This window comes from Mycteria americana, chromosome 3 (genome assembly GCF_035582795.1).
Source record: "Mycteria americana isolate JAX WOST 10 ecotype Jacksonville Zoo and Gardens chromosome 3, USCA_MyAme_1.0, whole genome shotgun sequence".
NCBI classification, from domain to species: Eukaryota; Metazoa; Chordata; class Aves; order Ciconiiformes; family Ciconiidae; genus Mycteria; species Mycteria americana.
The window spans coordinates 95,409,914-95,435,293 of record NC_134367.1 but is presented as its reverse complement, the minus strand read 5'-3'; the positions used below and the strand labels follow the sequence as shown (position 1 = coordinate 95,435,293).

At 34.6% G+C, this 25,380-nt stretch overlaps 1 protein-coding gene across 1 annotated transcript in view; it reads right to left on the bottom strand.

Annotated features, from left to right (window-relative positions):
* The window catches only part of DNAH8 (dynein axonemal heavy chain 8), a 142,769-nt gene extending 120,607 nt beyond the window's left edge, over positions 1-22,162 (bottom strand). Inside the window, 16 exon segments of the mRNA XM_075496199.1 lie at positions 1,088-1,204; positions 3,380-3,460; positions 4,390-4,577; positions 5,502-5,637; positions 6,936-7,055; positions 9,186-9,285; positions 9,746-9,822; positions 10,381-10,578; positions 11,529-11,675; positions 13,841-13,942; positions 15,749-15,856; positions 18,323-18,436; positions 18,772-18,948; positions 19,945-20,108; positions 20,477-20,666; positions 22,040-22,162. Of these exon segments, the coding sequence (XP_075352314.1) occupies positions 1,088-1,204; positions 3,380-3,460; positions 4,390-4,577; positions 5,502-5,637; positions 6,936-7,055; positions 9,186-9,285; positions 9,746-9,822; positions 10,381-10,578; positions 11,529-11,675; positions 13,841-13,942; positions 15,749-15,856; positions 18,323-18,436; positions 18,772-18,948; positions 19,945-20,108; positions 20,477-20,666; positions 22,040-22,147 (2,127 nt within the window). The 5' untranslated portion in view covers positions 22,148-22,162.
* Positions 22,163-25,380: the final 3,218 nt, after the last annotated feature.

The window sequence follows — 25,380 nt, the reverse complement described above, 5'->3', positions numbered from 1 at the left end:
CAATTTTTATTTTTTTGCCTGAAATATTCTGCATTTGTGATATCCCATCTTGTTTGTCACAGTATCACTCATGCTTCTGTTTTACATCACTTTTTCCCTATTTGTTTACAATATCCCCTTCACAGTCTTCAAGGCTCTAACCGAGTCTACATCTTTTTGTATTGATATGGGAGGGGTAAGAAAGTCAGAAATGTACACAACCTACATATTTAAGGAAAACAGAGTGTATCTACAAAAGACATGGCTATTTCAGATATACTCAGGTTCAGAGAACTGTTAATTTCTTGCACAGCCAATCTTTTTTCAGCTTTGGGTTTCAGCGGCAAACAGAGCACTTGATCGTAATTATGTTTTTCTGCCATACAGAAAAAGAACTGGATATACCCACCAGTGACTCACAATCTCCCACCACAGGAGACACAATTTATGATATTGGTAGGAGAGATCATAGCCATACAGTTCAACCATCAAGCCAGAAGGATGATCTGATTATCAAGGTAAAGTCTTGAGAAGAAAAAGAACAATACAGGTAACTCAAGCATGCTAATGGAATCAAAAGAATTTAGAAATTATGTGGCAAACACTAAGAGAGGAAAAAAGCACAGACTCAGTCAGCATGCAGAGAACTGTGAAGGAAAAGCATGCTCCCCTTCATTATTTTATGGACTGCACAAAGAGGAGACAGTTTCACAGCATGCCTGCTATGAATACAGTTAATGCTAAAAAGTTCTCCACTGGACAGCATTTACATGGATGTATCTTGCGTGCAACTGCACTCAAGGACAAGCACTCAAAGAGAAGTAGAGGTTGACTCTGAAATTCAGAGTGGTAGTCACAGAATCTGAGGACAAGTGGAAATATATTCTACTGAAAGAACAGAAGCAAAGATCAAACATTTGAGGGTATTAATGGGAGAGAATCATTGAGTATGTAATTCTTAAAAAAAAGAACATACTTTAATAACCAAAATTTCTATGTATTTCAAGTTGTACAAAAATAAGTACAGATTAATTTCCAATGAAGAGCAGTGTAATGGAAATAATTTCTCTAAACTGTCATTTCATTTATATAGTGATCAAGTGTATACCTTTTTCAAAAACTGTTTAAATATATGCAGAATTTGATCAGCTTCTTGAAAGAAACTTTCCAGTGTTACAGATGACCAAGTCAACATGGTAAGTCCTTGCCGCAACACAGCTTCCATCTAAGCATAAAAATATAATCTCATAGATTAAAAAACAAAATAAAACATGATTTAAAACAAATGCCATTATTATTAGAATCACTAATGTCACTGATGAAAGAAAGAGTTGTGTTTAAGTTTTGCAAGGAAGGCTACAAGTTTTCAAGGAAAACATCAAATAAATTTATGCAATACTGGGGAAGGAGGAGGGTAGTGCATACTATAGCCTCTGTCCACAACTGTCAAGTGTACATGCTCAGCAAAGATCATCCCCTTCCTGTCCTCCTGGATAGTGTCTTTTAGTGGTTCCCACTACTTCCTAAAATCAAAATCAAGTCCACTATCGATCTTACAATTTGTCCTTTAACATACACCTTGACCACCCTCAACAGCATAATTACTTGTCTTTCAGCCTCACATATCTATCTAATGACATTTTTCATTCATCCCTTTTTGAATCACACTGATCCTCTACAAATTTTGTTATAGCCTCAATGTCAATTTTAAAAATCCTCTCTTCCCTACTATTTCCCTTACTGAATTCTTGGTTCTTCGTGGTCTGTTTCATCTGGATTTGTCACCACCAAGATGTTCAGCATGTAGCTGAAATCAGCTCATTTCCCTGTCAGTGTATGATCTACACGAAGGTCCTTCCTTCATTGCAGATCCTGTACCTTCAAAGGAGATTTCCTGAGGAAAAGAAAATCTTATACTACCGCCAGGCTAGGAAAATCAACCTTTCCAGACTCTCACAGAGCTCCCCTGAAATTTTTGCCTAGCACTCTGAAACTTCTCACTGATTTCCCAGTATACAGCCACCACAATTTTAAATTTTGCCATCCCCGTCATCCTTGAAGTGACAGAAATGTAATTTTGCTTAATTGCTGAGAAACTTTGAACTGATTCCACTCATATTTAATTTTAAGTAGCCACCTATCATATCTGCTCTTTCATCTTGACATTTACCAAGTCACTGCCTGGACTTCACCCACTCTCTTCATCCTAATGCTTCTTTTTGCTATGTCTATATCACAGATAAAACAATGAATTCAGCTCAGATAGACACACAGCTATTTGCAAATACAGCCATTACTATCATCTTAATGTATATCTGTTTGGGGGGAATATATTTAACTCCACAATGCTGGGATGGTACTGTTACTGGTAACCAACATAGCCAATCTAGGAACAGTTTAAGACTCTACATGAGTTGCTGTCAAATTATGGCACCAATGTAGCCATAGGTTAGATTTGCTCATTCCATCTTCGGATTTATGCTTTCCTCTCTTCTTCGTATACACCGAAGACTTCTCTCCCATCTTCAAAAAACATTTTCATTGTTTGTACAATTGCACTGTTTGTACATTGTATTGTTTATACAATACTTATCCTTCTCTTTTGCCAGTTGTTTCCTCTAAAATACAGAGGTTTCTGATTCCCTCTACGATATAATCATAATTACAATGGTATCACTGAAGTGAAGACTACCATCACTTTATCTCTTTGTCTTATTATTTAACTCTTAAGAGCAAGGACAAGTTTTTTGTTTCTCACACTGCGGCACATGCCAATAGGATGATAGTTACACAAACTTACACAAACTCTGCAACCTTCTGATGTTATTATTTACAGTCAAAAAGGGAAGAGTTACTTAGAACAACCACATATGTACACTTGCAAGTGTCTGGCAAAACAAAATGGCTTGTAGGATAGACATTCTGCATCTCCAATAAAACTGTACCTTTAGTGTAGTATACAACCTTTCTACATCACTGAAGAGACTGACTCAATTCACAAGGCTAATAATTCTCTCCAGGCAAAGACAAGGATCATGACTTTTAGTATTTCAGCTAAATGAAAAGCACAACTTCCCATGAAAACCTCTAAAACTGAAATAAGTGATAATTTACTTCCATGTCAAAGCCAGAGATTTGTGTAGATAAATAGAACTACAAAGTCAAAATTCTTTGTTCTACTGGGTTTCCATCTCATAGGCACTAAGATTGTTCTACTGTAGTACACATCATTTGAGTACTGTATGAGGGATGCAAAGAGCAAATTTTTGTTCTTAAAGGTTTTAGTAAAATTCATTAAGTTCACAACATGCAGATCCATCTAAATATTTTAAAATCATAAATATTATTAATTTATTCTAACTTATTCTGAAGTATCTGAAGTGCATTTAGCAATACCAACCTTCTTCATTTTTGGTGCCATTAGATTTACAAAAATCATTGGTGTTTCTTGACACAAATCTTCATAACATTGGAGAAGACCCTGTTAATTATTAGAAAGGGTAGTATCAAGAATATTTTAAGTGTTTTCTTTACTGAAGCAAACAACCTGTTATACAATCGAATCATCAGAAAAAAACATGGAAAGCAGGACGAGACCACATTTGAAAACAAGTGTAGAGTTTTACACAGACATTACATACCTATGTGCATCATTTCTGGAATGTAATGAATCTGTATCATGCTACACAAGGAAAAACGAAAGCAGCCTTCATGCAACACATTCCTATTCTTTATGCACAAAGCCAGAAAAAGTATGATCTTTCTCTAGAGCTAAAGACAGCTTGAGCTTTAGTGACTGTAACTTGCAATAGCCTCTTGAAACTGAGTATCATATGCTTTAGATAAAGTTACATATAAACTCAGTTTTAAAATATCCTCTTGTCTTATGCCTTACACACACACAAGTCTTGTATGGTACACCTCATCCCCAAGATATAAGCTTATCTAAATACTACAACAATAGCAAATACTACAACAAGTATCAGAAATCTGACTTCTCTGGCAGGTAACCTGCAAAATTCTTGATGTTTTGGTGGCTCACCATATCTTCTAATCCAGAACTATTCCAATCTTTGCTTCTCAAAAACTCTGTAAAACTGCATTTTACTGATTTTCAGAGAGTGAATGCATTTTGGATAGTTCTAATTATTTCATGACCAGAATATATTTAATATGCCACAGGGTATGAGAAATATATACACTTATATTTAAGTACATACTAGCCCACACAGCAGTTAGTAGAGGTTTTTCAAATTGGATCCTCTATGTCCACCTGTGCATTCCACAAATTTACCTTAAACTACCTTATACCCAGCTTTAATCTTTATTTAACCATGGAAAAATTTCTATTGTTAATCAGATGTTCTTTTTAATTTTTTAAAGAGCAATCATGATAATTTTTACGTTTACCTCTAAATGCAACTTGTTTGACTTCAGGTTATTTTCTATTTTTACTATCTTTTTTGCTTGCTCCGGTACTTCCAGACCCAACTTGATCATACATTTGGTCTCTCGGATAATCTCTGGAATGTGGGGATCAAAATTAACCAGGAACTTCCCAGTTTTAGGATGATGCACAAATATTGTGGCTTGTAAGGCTGTAAAGATATTTTTATATCAGTTTCTAAGACAAAAAATTGTTTCTGTTATATAAATCATTATGGAACACAGATTTCTAATATCACTATATAGTGATTAAATACGTATAGTTACTTGTGAAATAGCTTTATGTTTTCAGTTAACGAAAATATACAACTGACTTTCACCACATTAGCTTTCTGCCATATATAACCTTTCTCTTCATAAGCTAAACAAGCATCAGATCCAGTCTTATTTGTGGCATATTTTTTCTTAGCTTAAGTTAGAAAATTATGAAATTCATTTTCTAAGGACGTGGAAACACAACACTTTTATGAGATGCTCAGTGTCTTACAGGAATTTGTTAACCCAGAGGATGAATGGTTACTTAGGGATATTGCGAAAATCCAAAACAAAATAAAAGCCCAAACAGCAACACAAAAACCTCTGTTGACTGTGTGATTACAAGATTTTATTCTTATAGATCTACTCCTACTTTTGAAGCCCACAGAGTGTCTACAATTTACATGAAAAATCTACTAAAAAAAAATTTTTTTTAAACTTTGACTCTCATTTAATCTTAAAATGATAAAGCTTGATTATCAAACATTTTTTTCTAGGCATAAACTAATACTGGTCCTGAGAGGGACTGGGATAATACAACTGTATAAATTATTACATTGGAAAGAAAACAGGAAGAATTATTAAATGGTATTCAGTCATCTGTCAAACAGTGTACCAAACTGCAATCCTCTGCATCAAAACCAAGTTTCAAGGTCAGTAAGGGACAAAGATTTGTATTACTGGGCCTGCTTATTGGATCATGATTAATTTGCACATTTTAAGGGTAAATGAGGCTTTAAAAATTATCTGATTTGATTTGTGTTAACTTAGCATTCAATAACAGTTTTTAAAAAAAGCCAATTACGTATTTAATTACTTACGATATTGTAATTGTGAAATTTCCTTCATCCACGCATTATGATAGACTAGTTCAAATTCCACCAATACATAGGCAATTCTGTTGTATAATCGAACAACTGCTTTACCTTCTGGACTTGCCAAGATATTTGACTTTTTCTATTAAAACACAATACATTCAAATTAAAACAATATCAAAAGAAAACCATACTATTTGGGTTTTTCTCAATTTAACTATTGACTATACATTATAAGTTAATATTACAAATTATACTTACAGGGTTCTTAAAAACTGTATAAAGTATTTATGATTCAAATTTATAGGGCGATAAAGTCAGTAAGAGCTTGTCAGTAATAAATACTAAATATTTAACACATGTAAGAGCAATTACTTTATTATATTGTAATAAACACCTGTAATTCCCAGTGAAATGTATGTTCAGTTCTACTCAAAATTGAACAGTAACAAAAAACTGATTTGAAAAAAATCTTTTTAAATCAGTAATGACATTTATGTCTGTTTTCTTTGCAGCAGATTTAGGTGACCATTATTCCCATCTGAGGGAAACAGGAAAGTGAAAACCTCTCTCACATAGAACTTCACTTGACAGGAAACCCTAGATACTTTGTAGGAGAATCACTCAAACATTTCAAGAAATATTATTGCTATAGCGGATCCTAGTATAGCAAGATTCTGACTATTCCAATGAAAGAAGGACATCCAATACCAAGAAATTCCTAAGGGCCATAAATGTCAAAGCTTATGTGGCTGGTTCCAACCTTCACCTATATGTTTAGTGGTACAGAAAATGTAGAACTGAGAAGTTCAGTAATGGAATTCCCTGTTCCCAGACTAGTTCAGAGATCATCTACAGTGACCGGACTCTCAGTTATAGTACTGTAGCTATTGTGTGGGTCCTTAAACTTGCTTTTTCAGTGGTACCAGAACATACACAACAGACAATTTCAGGATGTCAGGCAGTCCATATTTATGCCTTAAGCTACTCCTAGCAGCCACTTGGTAAAGAGACATGATTCTCCATAGAGAACCCTATGGGGCTAGAGGAACAGAGGGTGGGTATTCAGTTAAAATACAGGACATGAGTCTTATGTACACGTCCCAGTCCGCTCCATTACATAAAGAAGAAAAACACCACTGGCTGGAATGGTGCAAAATTTCTTTGGGCAATATGAAGACAGACATATTAACAATTCAGTGCATATTTCCAGCTTGGTGTGCTAGTTCAGTGGTAAGTCAAAGAAACACTACATCTTGGACCTACAACAGTGGTTACTGCAGAGTATATTTTTTTAACTAGATATTCACATACAAATAAATAGGTTGCCTAGCATATGAGATATGACATGATCATAGCCAGAAACATCATGGTCACTCTACTGAAGTAAGACAGTTCACTGTTACACAAAACACCTAATTTTTCCTCACATCAGCTTACATGGAAATAGTTGATTGGTTCATTTATCCGTCTGAATAGCTGTCTCACCCACAGTATCTTTCCTGCAACAGGTGGCATATTTCGAGCAAGAGGAGGGTCATCTTTCTGAATTTGGTAAAGCTACGATAAGAACAGTATCATTAAACACATGGATTAAAAACTCTGTTAAAATGTTAAACTGTTTTTCCTCTGGTACCACAACTTCTTCCTCCTCCCAAACAGATGAAATTTGTGTGGAGTCACACAAGAGTTCACTGAGAGAAAAATGCATTGCTTCTCTTGCTACTTGCTACTCTTCTGAGATGCACACATTGATACTGCTGTTGGTATGTCTCCTGTCTTCATTATCTCATGCTGTTTCTTAGCTGTGCTTACTTATGACAGAGCCCTGAGTACACCAAAAGGCATTGCAAACCTAGGAGCTGAGCAGCCAGTACTCAAGGCCAAGCCTGTCAGGTGCAGCTGTGTAACTTTGGAGCCATCTGATGTGAAAGAAAGCTGTGTAAGGAAGCCTTGTGAGAACCTTGTTGGGGCTTGTCCTCCTTTACTTGGGAAGTGCCCTCAGGAAAGGCCTAAGCTATACTGTTAACTGAGAGGTTTTACCTAAATAGAAATGTCAACATTGTTCTTCAGACATATACACCTCACTAATAGCTAACATTTCAGGAGTTGGACTCGATGATTCTTGTGGGTGCCTTCCAACTCAGGATAATCTATGAAATGATCTTTTCTAATAACTTCTCATCAATATCAGAAAAAAAAGGGGCCCTGCTCATTGAATGGCTGCATTATAGTCAAGAAAAATTTGGCCTAAAATTGTCACATACCAAATTTGCATTGACAAATTATTCAGGCACTTTAGAACCAGTATTGCAGTAGGAGTAACTTTTTATTAGAAATAACTTGCTTGGAAAAGATAAAAAGCAATCCATTAGTATCTAATAAATAGTTAGAACAGCCAGTATATTGGCAACATATTCTTCAACAGACAAAAGAGGAATATTTGTATCCACCCAACTTTAGGCATGCAAACTCATGCTGTGATAACACAAACAGCTGTACTGCTTAAGCAGACACCACTCTTCACTTACTGGCATGCCTTCTTACCCCTATACTGTCTCCAGCACAGTGCCAACAAGAGAAACTCAAGTAGCTTCACGGTGAACTTATGAGGAACTGACATGGATGAAGCCCCCTCAGAAAACTTATCTATTCTTTTGGCTGGGAAAAAGCAGCCAGGGGTGGGGTCAGTGATTTCTTAAGCAGGCAGTGCTGTTGAGAATATGTTCATCAAATTAAGCCAGTAATTAGAGGTTCAGGAAGTGTTATATACAGTGAATAGATAGAAAAAGACACTGTAAAGAGTGGTTCAGCACAGCTATGCTAGGCTATAGTTTTAAGTCACTGTTTGGAGGAATAATTTTCTAGTAAGTGCAGAGTTTACAGATACTTGGCTTCTCATGCAAACATGTGTCATTCATCTGACAAATGTAAACATCTCTCAAAAAATATTTGCATCAGTCTGGTTTTCCAGATTCCCTTTATATTCATTGAAGAAAAATGGCCATTTCAAGGGAATTATTTAAATCTTCAGGTTAACACGCAAAATAGATCAGATGAATTGACTGTAGAGTACTCGTTTCTTTCTTGAGTAGAAAGCGAGTATGGATGTCTAGTTCTGATGCAGATCTTTATTTTGCAGACATATAAAGTCAAGTTAGATGAATTCCTCTCTAAATGTTTAAAGTCAAGTGACAAGTTAATTCTCATTTCTGCTACAGTCATGGTACACTACACAAATCATGGAAAATTACTTTATAATGAACATAAATGCAATTTACCTACATTTTATATCTATTTTATACTGTCACAGCATTAGATAATAGCCATGTATAAATGCAAATTAACTGTAGAGGCCTCATATAATTAAAAAAAAACCCAAAAGGTATATGCAAGTGATGTACACAGCCAGTAAAGAACATACTTTTTTTTCTTTAATTCATGAAGAAATAACAGAAAAGATTTTGGTTTAAAAAGTAAAAGTGTGGTGACACATTTGCCTGCAAGAGCATGTATATCATATTTGCCTATACACTCAGGTCTGTTTTCTACAACAGGAAAATAAAAGTATGATAAATTGAGCATTGACAGTCAGTTAGTGAAATAGGCAGAATAAATAAAAATCATTCATATTAAAATATTTGCTCTTATTTTAACATGTTTAAAATTTATTGCAAAGAAATGAAATACCTTTTTAGTAGCTTCAAGTTCTGCTACATAATGTTGAAGAATACAACCAACTGTACGTGCTGTTTCTTCTTGAAGGCATGGCATTCTCAGATTTTGAAACCTGTGTTAAAAATGAGTACCCAAAATGATATTTCTGAAACACAAATAATTTTTTTTTTATTTTGGGGTACATGAACTTTAAATAAAATGAAAGAAGCACAAATCTAGGAAATGCTTCTGGATCTGGGAAATTTTTTTGCTTTCAACAAATTTAAGCAATTTGAAAAGTTCTGCGCTGGTAGGTTTTTTTTGTTGTTGTTACTGTTGTGGTTTTTTAGGTTTTTCTTTTTGTATCCTCTTGTATATATGAAAAACTGTAATGAAATTAATAAACAGGATAATATATTGATTCCCATAAGAAAGCTAAAATACCTCTTTTACGATAATTACATGGTTCAGAACACCAATAAAGAAAAATTCTTGATTAGGCCCTTTGTTCTAAAATTAGCTGTGTTATTTAAATTGTGCTAATCAGTAATTTGAGGTTACTTTAAAATATTTTAAAACATAATTGACAATACCTTTGAAGTAACTGAAGTGCATGCTGTGAAGACAAAATTCTCCCAAAACAGGTACGCATAAATGTCTGTATCTGCATCTAAAGAATTTATAATTTAGTATAGTTTTTCTAGTCATATAATAGTATTTTGATGTCTGATAATTTATTAACACAGTAGCATTTGAAATTGTTACTGCTTAAAGCACAAAATAGCAGCCTTCACTGGTCTATGCTTAATATGATCAATAAATAGCTAGTGTCAGTCAAGTAATCTCTTAAAATTCCAGACAATTTTATCAAAGAATCAAATCTGTACTGAAAACAGTTGCAGCTTTGTTCTGCCCAAAATCTAACCACATGTCTCCAGGCTAATAAACGACCTCCATATAGATCATTCTCTCAGGTCTCAACTTTTGTCATTTTCGCTGCAGAGTGACTAATCTTCAGTGAGGACTGTTATGATATATTTCACAGCTTCCTTTGGAAGGAGGAGAAAGAATGGAGAAAGCCTCCCTCCAGACAAACACAAACTCTATGCTCTTTGGAAGAAGAACAATGTAGCCTATTCACAGCCCAAAGTCTCGCTGACATTCAGGGAGACACTGAGTAAGTAGTAATGAGATTCTTCCCCAAGTAAGTTATAGGTAGCAATATTACCTCTAAACCTTCAATTTTTGCCATGAAGTTCATAAAATCCACATCAAATTCTGTTTTTCGCGGATCAAGGATGTCATATTGTTTCTTTTGAACACTTTGGTAGATATTTTTGAATTTTACTGCCATAATATCTATCCCTTCAATAGTAGACAGACTCAGTGCACAAAAAGTTTGTACTACAGTTATCATCTCTGTAATCTGAAATATAAACATTATATTCATGTTCATAGCAAATTATTTGTTACTTCTTCTATAAACTAAAACCTGAGAAAAATAAAATAAGCAATAGCCACTTCTCTAACTATGGCATTCAGAAACGAGTTGCTTCTGAGCTTCTAAGTCAATTATCTTCAACAGAGCATGGTTAATTCAGTTTTCAACATCAGTTCTCATCACAACCGAATACAAAGTCAAATCATCTTCGTTTTTCTTGATGGTAAAGGGTTTCTTTTTTATATTTGACTGTTAGATTCAATAGGGTAATAAGGAAAAAGAGTTAAAACATGACATAGGCATACTGATGACACGAAAAGATTTCACAGAATTAAAAAAACCAACAATACGGATTACTATATATACTGCATGATAAGTAAAAACATCAAAGACTCATAGAATTCCTACCCTGTGATGACTGCCCCATTATCCTCTTATCCCTTGTCTGACCTCATTCTGCACCAAGGAGCATCTATTGTCTTTTCCACGCAAACTCTATGAATGCTAGTTTAAAATCCTTTCATCAGGTTAGCAAGCTAAATGTTAAGACCATACCAAGCAGCAAAATCATGTAAAGAACCGTGCTTGGCTGTAACAGTTTTTAATGCCTTAGGACACGATTCAAAAAAGCAAAGGTGTGTTATTTTTCACATAATTTTAAACTTCCTAAAATCCTGATCTAAGTCTAAATTAGTTAGGTTATTTCTCTCCACACTAACAGAGATAAATTGACAAATTCAGAAGGATATTGTAAGGTAACTTCCTAAAGAATTGGGATGACTTACTCTCTGGAAGTGCCTAATTTATCTCGATAAAGAGTTACAAACTCCTTTACAGGATGATTAAGAACATGTATGTTGACAAGTGTCCACCTTGTAAACTGTTCTTTGGAGAAGCCCTTCTCTACTGATAACAACAGCACACAGTATACTCACTTTTTCTAATCTCCTACAAAAAGCTTCAGATTTTCCAAAAATGTACATTTCCGATACTTCAAATGTCTTTTCTCCTAGAGTTTCCAAAATCTCTTGCTTTGTTTCATGAAAGCATTTCTGATATTCTTTCAACAGAAATGTGCAGTCCTAAAAAGTGAAGGAATAAATACCATACTCATTATGCTATGTTTATGGGTGAGAGAGTGGAGAACTCAAACCTACTGTCATTCCAAAGTGGTTAATTATCACTGAATCTAGTTTCAGTCAATAGGTAGTAATGACGTACATACAGTGGATTTCCTTCAGTATGCATAGCGAATATTTGCAATGTATGAACATACGACAGTACAGTAAAGTGAAAAACTGAACACTGGGAAATGAGTCACCAAAAAAGAAAGGAGAGTTTTAGTTCTTGTTGAAGAGTGGTTTAGAGGCCAGCGAAGAGCAGGTGATGACTCCTGCTCTAAAGGAGACATTTGAATATTAAGAAAAGCCATTAGCTTAATTAAGAATGGTCAGACTGTCCTCTGGATAAGGACAGAATTTAGCATAACAGGGTAGTCCGTTTGGAACTCCCAGGGCACTTAAAGGAAAGTGGTTAAACAAATTAATGTATGTTGACAAATCTGAGTTAAAGTGAGACTGAAGAATAATTCATCTTTCTCAGTCAATTATTTACTTAAAATACTAAGACCTTATCAGATTTAAAAATAATGACTGGTGAGAAATGTAAAGTCTATAATCATTGGAATGCAAAATCTTCTGTCAGTTCTTGGAAAACAGAAAGCAGATTTTATCACAATATACTGGCAGTCACCAGGCTGTCTGCATATATAAATATACATAACAACTGGCTATGAATCAGAGGAAATGAAAAAAGGTCCTCATTGAAAGGAATGTTCGTCTCTTCAAGAATATAGAGATACTAGAATGAAGACTGATCACCATGAGTAGAAACTGAGCTTATATTTCTCTCACAGAATAATGAGGGCTTGTCAGCTGTAGAACAGCCACAAGATGACCTCAGTGAATGTCGTGGTTTAGCCCCAGCCAGCAACTAAGCACCACACAGCCGCTCGCTCACTCCCCCCTGGTGGGATGGAGGAGAGAATTGGAAGAGTAGAAGTGAGAAAACTCATGGGTTAAGATAAAGACAGTTTAATAGGTAAAGCAAAAGCTGCACACACAAGCAAAGCAAAACAAGGAATTCATTCACTGCTTCCCATGGGCAGGCAGGTGTTCAGCCACCTCCAGGAAAGCAGGGCTCCGTCGTGTGTAACGGTTACTTGGGAAGACAAATGCCATCACTCCGAATGTCCTCCCCTTCCTTCTTCTTCCCCAGCTTTATATACTGAGCATGACGTCATATGGTATGGAATAGCCCTTTGGCCAGTTTGGATCAACTATCCTGGCTGTGCCCCCTCCAAACTTCCCGTGCACCTGGCACAGCATGGGAAGCTGAGAAGTCCTTGACTAGTGCAAGCATTACTTAGCAACAACTAAAACATCAGTGTGTTATCAACATCATTTTCAGCACAAATCCAAAACATAGCCCCATACTAGCTACTGTAAAGAAAATTAACTCTATCCCAGCCAAAACCAGCACAGTGAAATAGATGAATTATTAGAATCATATCATCCTGTCATCAGGAGAGATACATTCAATACATTGTCTTTTGTACCTCTGGACCTAATTTTTAAAGTACTATGAAATCCTATACCTCTCTAGGTAAGATAGGAAGTCAGTAGCTGAGGTCTAATAAAGCAGAAGGTGGAAATGAAGTCAGTATTGACAATCCGTAACCCCACAGCTGGACATCTTTTGCCATGGCATATTGCACGTGCTCACTTTGCTCTTAATATGTCACCATCAGCTGAAGAACAGGAAGACTCTCTTAGCACTGAACTTTCATGGTGTGCCAAGGAAATCTGATATTGGAAGGAGCTACTGTAACAAAGTAGGGGTCTATTCAAATACCAGGTTCCCCATGGTAGAGGAAGATGGTACCATATCAGATACCCTCAAGAGGGAAGAATGTGGATTATGCAGGATGACAAAATTCCTTGGTTGCACATATGGTGAAAATGCCATTTTCAGGGTCAGTGATGGACCACCCTGATACAGATCAGGCCATTCTAATTTCAACAAATGCCAGTGGGCTAAGAAATGGGAAAACACTCAAAGCATCATGAAATAAAACAGTAAAGAGGTGTGAAGTACTTGATACATATTAATATGGACTTCCTTGTGCATATCAATTGGTAATCTATAGGTTTGATATAGGTAAATAATAAAATATCAAAATACAAACCTTAATTTTTCCAATGACTGTTGCTGTCTCCTGCTCCCAAACACGAGACAAGCCACCATCTGTAATGTATGCTCTACATGTCGTGACCATTTGATTTGTAACCTAGCACAGACAAATGAAAACTAGTAAGTCTCAAGTTTATAAGGAAATTTGCCTGTTTCGCAAAATCTAACAAAATTCCCACATGCATGTATTCGTACTAGAGTATTCATACGTGTATTTGTACAGATTTCAGGTAAATTTCACCTGTAGGAATAATAGTGGCTAAATAATATATGTAATATACGTGACAAACACCCTATAAAAAGTCTTAAAACACTCCCAGAAGTGTATTTAAGTCCCAGGAAGTATTTGTAAGTACTGTAAGTCCAGCAATACATACGCATAAACACAGAATGTCACCAACCATAACTCAAGAACAAAGAGAAGTTATTTAACTCTAACTGTTCTTCACTTACGTTGTCATCTTTACACCTTGTAGTGTGCGCATCCTTATTTAAAAACTGCCATTAAAGAATTTTCTACCCTAGCAGTATGTCTTTACCTTGGTCTCCCATGGCTATGAAAAGGAGAGAACATTCTTCTACTTAACCACAAAAATCCAAAGTTTATGACAGAAGGAAAGAGAGTAGTATGGGAGTGAATGCAGATATAGAAAACACATCTCAGAGAACAGCTACAGGTAGATAATCTTTTTTGTCTATTAAATAATGTGAACAATTCAAAACAGTTCTCCTGACACATGAAAGTACTGTAAGCAGGTCTTAAGAATCCCTAACTGAATAAAGACTGAAAACTGCTGCACAAAAGCAGCCTCACGCTGTAATACAATGACTGGTGAAGTTGTAGATAGGACCTCTGATGATCTTTAAATGGAAGCAAACAGAAAGAGGGACCTTAAGCCACTGGATTAAAATAGAGCTTTTTGCTTGCTATTTCTTAGCACAGCTTCATGTAACCACTTTGTTACTAGCCCCTGTAGTGAAATGCTCAATCCCTTAGACCATTAAATAATAGACACTAGCAAGTGTCAATACATAAACATATAAAAAACAATTACATAACAGGCAATATAAACATCGCTGCATGATCTATACCTAACATCTGATGTATGGAAAACAGCCCCAGCCATGGATAAATATAGCCTCAAAAAAGCACATACTTCTTAATATCCTAGTTCAAATTGAATTGTAACAAAACTTTACACTAAAACCTGCAGTGTTCTAAAAAAAAAAAAACAAACCAAAAAAAAAAAACCCCACACAGACAGTGGTGTAATGAGGGTCTACTATGAATTTCCCATATACGCTTACTGGAGGTGTGTATTTTAGTTATGAAGGATTTCTTTGTTCTAAAACCATTACACAAACCATCTTTTCCTGGAATGAATACCTGGATTCCACAAAAGACATTGGTGTAATTACCTAGCTCATCTTAATTTTCTGTTTAAGGTGGCAAAGTTTATGACCTGAGATTCAATTAAGTTTTCAACTATAACTTGCTTCTGAAAACAGAAACCTTTTGTCTTTCATAACTTTTGAAGGAATAGCCTAGTCAGACTGATGGCCATCTGCTGAATTAGGTCTTCAAGGCTGATAATAAAAGAATCTTTGTGGATTCAGTGATTTAAGAAACAACTGAGCAGATTCATTCAGATCAGGAGATTAATCAAGAAGATAAGAAAGAAAAAAAATTATTCTGAACCAAGAATAACAAAGTTCCTTCCAGAATACAGGTCTCTAATCCAAGTTCAATCCTCTCCTGATCAGACTTCTTTTCCTTTCCCCTGCAGACACCCACTATTTATTATCATTTTTAAACAAATCTCCTACTGGTTTAAACAAAACGAGTTTTTTTTCTGAAGAATCACATAATTTTTATAATGAATATTATACTTAATATATTTACCTTTATAAACAATGATGTCATTCTCTCAGAAGTATTGTAATATCTTGAAACACTGTGAATCATTCGTATAGCATTTATCAAGTTTGGTATTCCATGTGTCATTGATACCTTCCAAGCAGAGTTTTGAGAAAAAGTAATACTTTCTATTCTTAGCAACTATACTTCTATTCTATTGACAACTTCTAAATTACGTTTTTCCCTAAATCACATAAACCAATCTTCAAAATGCCATGGCATCTTACAAAACGTTTCTTGTAAAAAATGTTAATCATGCTCAATAAATTTTTAAACCTCGACTAATAAAAACAATAAAACTCTTAGATGATTTGGTGAGAAATCAGATTAAAGATATTAATATGAATATTTTAATATGCCATTTTGATCATCAAAATCGAACACTGATTCAAAAAGTACAGGTTGCATTTTTGGGGACAAAAGGAAGTATTCTTCTGGCAGGTGACAATGGTCATCTGTGATTAATGCTTTTGGTTTCCTTCAAGTACAGGTGTTAAATATACTCTATGCAATTACATTGTGGTAACAATCACTACATAAAATGTTTCATACAGACATTTCACAAAACTCATGAAATAACTGTCCCAGTGTTAGTTTCATTAATGAGTGCCTAATTGATTCAATCATCATATGAAACACGTAAATCTTTCACACATTGCATGAAATCATTGTTCATATCATTAAAATCAAACTGTGGTATTACATGTACTCTGTTATTCAATCACTTCTAAAGTATTTTGGAAAACAAAAAGAGAAAAAAGTTAAAAAATAATAATTCATTAACATTATCAGGGACACATCAGAGTTGCAATTCAGAACATCAGGAAAAAGTAATTTTGACTGTAACTCCTCAACAGAGAAGCCAAGGTCCTGGAATTAACTTTGGGCTGCAAACTCAAAGTAAACACACTAATACTGTGGATAGATATAGCAGGCATTTGCATTTGGCAGAACAGTGAGAAAGAAAGGCTATACAATATAAAAACAACCCTCAGTGTCCACATGTTGTTCATCATCGTCACCACCCCCTAAAATGGAATCAGGAGATTCTGAGTCTACTGGTTTTCTTTTTTAATCCTTGACGAAAAATAAAACCCTGAATATTGGACTGTATAGAGATTTCTCTGATTCAAAGCCCTGAGTTAAACGCTCAGTCTATATTTTCATATATTAACCCACTTCAGCTACAAATGTGACTACGTGCGATACTGCATACACTAAATGCCATATTTTATGCACACACTAAATATCATATTACATCTACATGTACTCCATTCCTGATCCACTAATATTTAAAATACTTTTCAATATCAGATATTAAATTCAACTCAATCCAGAATGTAGTTCTTTTTAAAACAGGATATATGTAACTTGGATGTCATTATTTTCAAGTTGAATACCACAGAAAATCCTGCCTAAATTATCTTGATCTCTGGAACAATGTTCCAAGAGATGAAACAGAAATTCAGATGTATCCAAATTGTTCCAGATTAAACAAAGAGCTATAGTTAACTATCCAGTATTAGTAAAATGATGAACTCTTTAATGGGTTTCCACCCACAAATGTCTGTCTTTGTTTAAGATAAAAAGAATTGTATCTTAATAACTCCTATGAAGCAGCTTATCATTATGGCCTGGTAGCTGGCACCCTCTAGTGATACTCTGAAGAGCTGAAGATAAACAGCTTAGTAATACTGTTTATCATACTCCTCTCTTCCACTATTCCATGCAGTATCAGCTCTATGTCATATACTATCCCAGTCTTTTTGCTTCCCCTCAGTTAAAACTTTGAAGTAGGATCCTAAACTGACAGAAATTCAAAAGAAATGCAATGCTTCCTGACAGAGGACAGGAGGCAGGTAGGACCAAAACAAGGAGGACTAAAGAACAAAGCAGAACAAGCAATTTTTTCCTAGGGTATTTCCTCCGTCCTATTCTGCAACAATCATTAGAAACATATACCTGTTATAATAATTAATAGTTAATATACCTAATAACCGGTACCTTGAACTAGGGCTGACTAGTGTATATGGACAACCAATTACATAAATTCTGACTAGCTGGTACTTCTGCAAACAGAAGCAGCTAATACTGTTTTCAATACAAATTATTGTTTTACCCATTTAGGACCTCATTAGGTTTCATTATTGCCTATATAACTGAAATTTTGGTACTTCGGTTACAGCTGTGTGATTATTCATTGACACATACAGAATTTTCAATGAAAGACATATTTTGAGATTCTTGTATTATAAAATATGTACCTGTTTTAGCTCATTTTAAAAATAATATTGGCAGCAGGACCGACTTACTAGGCAATCATATGTATTTATGTTTATTGATAAAATACATATTTTAAAATATTATATTTGATGTCATTTATAATAAACTAATGCTTTAACATTCAGCTTGACAGGCATTTAGAAAAAAATCAGAAAAGTTAGAAAAATAGGGAAGTAGAAACATTTACTTTTAAGCAAATACAAAGATTTCTTTTGCTCTGGGCATTCTATGTAAATACCTAAACTATGCTTAAAGACTGATGAAAGGCATACTTACAAGATCATAGTTATAAAGTGGCTGACAAACTTTTTCAAGTGTGCGTAAGTATTTCACATTATCTTTTGATTCATTTGCTGCATCTGTGATTCTGGCATCTAACTCTTGCCACCTCTAGAGGGAAAACAGTACTGTAAAAAACTTCATACATCGTGAACTATTTCTTTAACTTGCACTGATTTGCCAGAAGTAACCTTGGTAAATTAATTTTTAAAAGGCACTGTCAAAGCAGATAGTAAAAGTTATTTTCATTTATGATAATTTTTCTCTGTATCTCTAAGAATATCTTGTTCTTTCTCTTAATATATTAAGCACACCAGCACTATACCTAAATTTTCCTCTCTTAATTCTCCTCAGGAAATCTCTCTTAGATGCAATGAAACAAAATAAGTATTGCAAGCTTTGTCTAATATAGTAAAGAACAACATAAAAAATTAAAAAATTATTACCCTTAGTAGTTTAGAATGTCCAACATTCAGAACATTAATGACAGCTTTGCAGTTTGGTCCTTTGATCTGCTCAATAATAAAATTAAATTTAGCAGACATACATTTCCAGTGCTCTAGTTCAGTCAGTGGACCGGAATCATCAGCTTCTTTCCTCATCTGCTTACTCTCAATCAGAACCTGCAACCAATTTGAAAAAAACAAATGTCTACTATAGAGAATAGACAAATTGTTATAAAGAAGAAAAGAAACACTCTGAGGATACTAACTTAAAAAGGAACAAGCTTGAAGTTATGGACACATGAAAATGGTTCTGATTTGGAAAAGCATCCTAAGTCTGAATTGCACTTAATTATATTCTTAAACTGAAATGAAAGCAACTAATACGTATGTTCAGCTGCTGTCATAAACTGGGTGAATCTCAGCATATATCCATATTTTTTTCTTTAATCAGAATCTGTGGACTGAAATGCACCAAATGTAGCTTCACTTGTAAAAAACTTGTAAAGAACTATTTTAATAAAAACATTAAATATCAGACATAAAGTCATAAATGTACTCATTTGTATGTTGATAAACATGCAGTCAACTCTTTACATGTCTTGTACATCTTTATTCTTGTAAGCTAAACACACTAAACATAGTATGCCCTTCTAAGTAGAGTACGTCCCAGTCTACACAGATTCTGTATTTTGACAAAGGGTTCTGTGTTTTATCATGGAAGTCTGACACTAATTTATTGGATAACTGAGACCTTACCATGTAAAGTTTACACAGGATAAAAAAATGCCCTAATAGGCCTCGTCAAAGATCTTTCTAAGAGTAGTATCTCATGTCATGGCTGGCAGTAGAAACTGAACAGGTAATGTATAGAGTATACCTAACTGTATATATGTATGTGGTCCTCGCCAGTGTTATTACTCCTGCATCCTTCTGTCCTCTCCTTCTTACTCTTTGTGTATCAACTGTTCAGAAACTCTTGTTCTTGCTGGACTGTAAGTTCCTAGGGATAAGGACTACCTACTTAACTTCACTTGTGCATAGAAGTGAAGCACTTGTCTTACTCAGGTGGAGATGCAGCTGAAGCCTTCAACTAACTTCACGCAAGTCTCATATATAATTTATAAATATCTATCCATATTCATGCTGGATTGACATGTTAAAACAACAACTTACCCGTTCAATTTGTCTATACCATATCATAAGTACTTCCTCTAGCTGGTGAACCATGTCAGGATTATCAGCTGCTGCAGTTACTTTCTCAAAGGACTGAAGTTTAGAAAAATTAATGTAATCTATTTTTTTCAACTCAACAGTTCCTTCAATGCTTTTTATAGCCCCTGGAAAAAAACAAAACAACACAACAATTACAATACAGAACCAATTAAGACTCTAAAATTGATTTCTATCAGTGTAAGCAATTTAAATTTGGGAATATATGTCTGTAAACAGTGTTGTTTCAATATAATAGCCATTTTACTGCAGAAAATTCTTATTTTAAATCCAGTGTTCCTCCTTAAAAGTAACATATCACTAGAGAATTTTCTTAAGTAAATAATCTACCCATGCATTTATTATGCACGTGATTGATCATTTTCTTTTTCTTTGCAGAACAGGAAAAGTTCCTTACCTATGTCCTATTGCCTTTAAACAGAAATTCTTAAGTAGAACTCCTCTACTTTGATTGTTTCCTAAATGCAACGCTTACCTTCTAAAAATGAAAGGTATCTGTTAATCGCTTCCACAAAATTCTGTTTGTCTTTTGTATCTTGTTTGGTCTGACTTAAAGCACCCCAATTATTTGTTGCGAGGATAGCAGGGAGAAAAATCTTTTCTATCATATTCCTAACACCACGTAGGAGTCCTTCAGTGGCATCCAAAACACCAAAGAATATATTCTGCATTGTAACAGAATGATTGTTAGTAATGCAGTAACTTAGACTGGAAACAGTATTATAAAAAAATCAGTGTATTTTTTTATAAAGGCACTCTAATTTGCCAATGAAAACTTTAAGGAGACAAAATCTTTAGAAAATACTGATACCTACAATGTGACCATAAGAGACTGATTTCAATTAAAAAAGGGAAGTCGATAATGATTTAAAACAGTTTTAAAAGGCTGCCAAGTTATATTTTTGTAATTTCAGTTATTTCCCTATCATACAGAAAGTTTGGAAATTTTTTAAATAGTACATACCAATTAAAAATATTCTAAATGTCCCCATATACAATTAGGTACTAAGTAATGAAATGCAAGTAGCAAAAATGCTCTGAATGTCTGTATCTGAAATTATATTAGAAGTAATTATCTGACTGAATGTATATTACTTTGGATCAGATGAAATTTTTGTCTACTCTCCAAAACTAAACTTTACAAATTCTGACTATTTTTAATATTCCAATATTTTAAATGTCCTTCAAATCAGCAAATATTAACATACTTCATGTAACAGACTCCCTAGAACATAAATTTCCTTTTCTCAACACTTCAGTAGGGATCTGATGAAAAAGTAATATTTATGACCAATATTGAGACTCTTGATAATGACAGATCTTGTATCTTACTTCTAATAGTGCTTTTCCCCTTTCACCTTCTCAGCTCTCAAAAGGAACAACATATTTTTAATATATAAAGTATATAAATTAATAATGGATTTTCTGTCTGAAGAATTTGAAATCATATTAATTGGAAGATACATATGTAGGACTGATTCTTATCAGTTTACTGACCCTTGAGTACTGCCCGAGTATTAAGATGTGTAGCTATATAAACAAGAATGAAGCCCACACTTACCTAATAATTTGTCTTAATACAGTTGTAAAGCAGAAAAACTCATGCTGCATAATTTACATAGGATAAACGTGTATTTCACGCATTCAAAGAGACATAAAAGAGAAAGGTACAAGTAAACTTTTCCTCTCCTGCTATTTGCAATAAAGTCTTCTCAGTGAGTCCTTCTAGTTTAGAGATTTCTTAAAATGTACTTAGTGGCTTCAACCTCTTCAAAAACAGCAAGAATGAGAAATTTATCTAAATGCCAACTTCTTTAACAAAAGTCCTGTAAGACACTGAATTCTCAGGATATCCTGAGTATTTGCTGAAGTAATACAGCTATTCATTGTCTATCCAAAAAGGAGAGCAAAGAGCATGATATAACATTTAAAAAACACAGTTACTAGTAACTTTAGTTATGTGACAATTCTGAAACAAATAATAAACAAAAATAGCTACTTTCAAAGTTTTTAGTTTTTAAAATGTACGAGACACTACCTCATGTATAGTTTTTGCACTTATAGGGCTGTCATTCTTACAACGAACAAAAAATAAGCATAGTCCTACGAATTTGTCTGGCGTATTGTCCACATAAAATCGCATCATTTTACTTCCTTTTACAACTCCTGGAATTGTCCGACCACATTCTGAAAAGAATTTCATAGGTGTCACTATTTTTAAGAGTAAAGGTATTATAAAAGGCTTAAAATCAATATAGTGAAATAAAATTCAACATAGAAATAATTTATTTTCTTCTTTTCTGTGTAACAGAGGCAAAACTGGCAGAATCTGTGGCTGTAACTAACCACACAATTAAAAATGTACACCAAACACTTAACATAGGTCTTACAAAGCAATTTTGGCACATTGTACTGCACTGAAAAGGGATTTTGCTCAGGCTCATCATTCTGGGTTAATTTGCTGGTGACTGAGGTACTTTGTTTATTTGCATTCACCCTATCAAATAAGATGTCATGCCTAAGTGAGAAAATAGAGAATATGAGATACCCTCAGGTCCCCTGTGGATGTAATCCTATGCAATTTGAGCCTTTCATATAAATAGGTAAGGGAACAGCATGTTCAGTGCTTAGAGAATCATTAGGGATTTTAACCATTAAATTCTAAATCTCTACCAAGCATGTGAAAACTAAAAAATTTCACATATTTATAATAAATGCAAATTCAGACAGATTTTATAAAAGTACTTTCTAATGAACTGGGGGCATAACTCCTGTAAGAAAAAGTTGCAACCACTTTAAGATTTCAGACAAACTTATCTTTTTATAGCCCTCCTTCCAAGAATGGCTGAAATTGTCTGAAATTTTTCTAAACAATTTGACTTGAAGCAAATATTTAAAATCTGAATTTTCAGTCCTTATAGCAAAAGACTTCAAAATTATGAACAAGTAAAAACAGATTTTATTCTGGGAAACATTAAACAAAATTAACAATAGAAGGTACTATTATGTCTGCCTGTACTACTATTGCTAAAAATTTACCTATTCCTGGTGCTTCTCCTTCTTGATAGAAAACTCTCAATGTTTTACTTCCTCCCTTGGCAAAAAAAGAATCAAAGGCTTCCAACTGTTAAATCAAAGAGTGAATACTTGTTACTCAAAATATTAAAATTTTATGTGCCTTTAAGACATGCAAAAATAATTTGACCATGCCACTGTTTGAAGTTTTGGTGGCATGTAATGTTTATCCTCAAATATTGTGAGGAGTTATAAAACAACATAACAGGTATTTCAAATATTGCCTTCAAGTACTGAATGTGCACACACAGGTAGCCTAGCTCCTGGTAACTGTATATGAAATGTTTACGGTCTTGGCCAGTAATGCAGAGACACTGGAGGATATTCTTTCAGTCACAGAGATCTGTAAGTCTAAAGTATCAACTGGAAGTAACTGGTCATAGAAGACTTAGAAACATACACATGAGATTTGCATGACTTGACATACCCTGCTATTGCTACTCTACCCCTAAATGTAAAAGATTCATTTGTAAAACAGGAGTAGCATAACACATGAGGATTTTATTCTGGAGACATGAATTGGCCACATCAGCTCCAAAACCTTTTCATGATGACAAAGATTTTGCCGACCTCTGGAAGGACAATGAGATCACATCTGCAGGAGACCATGCTGCCCCAAAATTGGCTTGCTGTACCTGTCCATAAACTGGCCACCCTAAAACACTACAGGTCTCTAGATGGCAATTCTGATTTTGTCATGGTATACAAGGTGCTTTGGATAGTAAGGATGCAAAGCTTTGAAACAAATGCTGTTTGTGTATGGATTATCATTCTGAAGAACTTGCCTGAAATTATAGCTAGGGTTTCCAAAACCTGAATTTTCAAACTGCCCTAGGCAATTTGTGTGTCCTGGTAAAACCAGAATAGGTGATTTAGCAGGAAGTGAATAAAGCCCTGAAAAGCACTCAAAGAAGGTTTGGAGGAGATCAGAAGGTACTGATCTGGTCAAAATCCAGCTTCTGTCACAGTCTCTGTAGTTGTTATCTGCAAGGATGACTAACTCAACAAGATGCAACTGGGCATTCAAACTGTCCAACTGAAGGGCTCAACCTTGGTAGTGAGACCTCCTGTTTCCCCCCCATCAAAAAAGTCAGAAATCTAGCTACCAAGTGTGTCTGGAGATGTATCATCTGTTCAAGTACAAAGCATTACACCTCTACATGTGGTATATTTCTTACAAGCATGACTTTTTCCCCAAAATAAACAAATATAAAATCTGAAACAGAACTGTGATAGGAAAATCAGTGACACTCAGGTGGACAGAATTTAAACCCACTCTTCTGAGAAGACAAAATTGTGCAAAAATAAAAGAAGTAAATGCAAGCCAGCTCTAGAAATGCATGCTGCGCTTTCACTTTGGTTAACAGGCACTAGTGAATAACAGGGTTAAAACTGAGAAAAATACAGAAAAACTCCCCCCCAAAATAGTGAAAGAAAAGCAAAATTGGTAAAGTACTGAAAGGGCAATGGCAAGAATCAGAAAAAGATTCACTGCTGCAAAAAGCACTCCAACTTGAGAGGAAGAGAAAGGCAAACAGTAACTTTTGGGCTTGTATGACTTTACACAGGGGGTAAGACATGAGCTGTCCCTGGAGTTACTGCTTCTGCAAATAGCTTCTGGTTCAAGTCCATGTGGTACAAACACTTACTGTGTGAATACACACACAGGCTAATGCTTTAAAGGGTAAAACTTAACTCATGGATGTCAAAGACATGATATCTTTATGGGAATTTACTAACTGACAAGTTGTTAAAGGACAATGTTGACACAGCCCCAGCAGCGTAAACTGTTTATGAATAAACTAAAACTGGAAAATTTCCAACCATAAAAAGTTTTCAGATGGTCCTGGTGACAGCAAACCTCCCCCTGCCCAAACCAAACCAAAACTAAAAAAAAAAAAAAAAAAAAGCCTTAAGAACCCAAAGGTTCTCAAGTGTCTGAATTAATCAAACTCAGCATAGAACAGCAGTTTTACATGAAGTCAGGATGATCTAAAACGATATACCATTTAGCAACTGTAAAAAAAAGGAAATGTTAGTTGACTGACAACACTTAAAGCACTTCTATGTTGTGTAAGCACAAGAAAAAACAGGACTGTTTAAGTACATTTTATGACCTATAAATATTATTAAATAAACAATAAACAACAAATTTGGATTGGGTCTAAATTTGGCTTGTAACTGAACAGCTGAAGTTCTAACAATTGATTTGTTTGCTCAAAGGAGACAATATCTGGCTGAGTTCTGAATGTTGTCAAATCTCTCTAAATAACATCATGCAATCAGAGAAGGCAAGGGCCATAT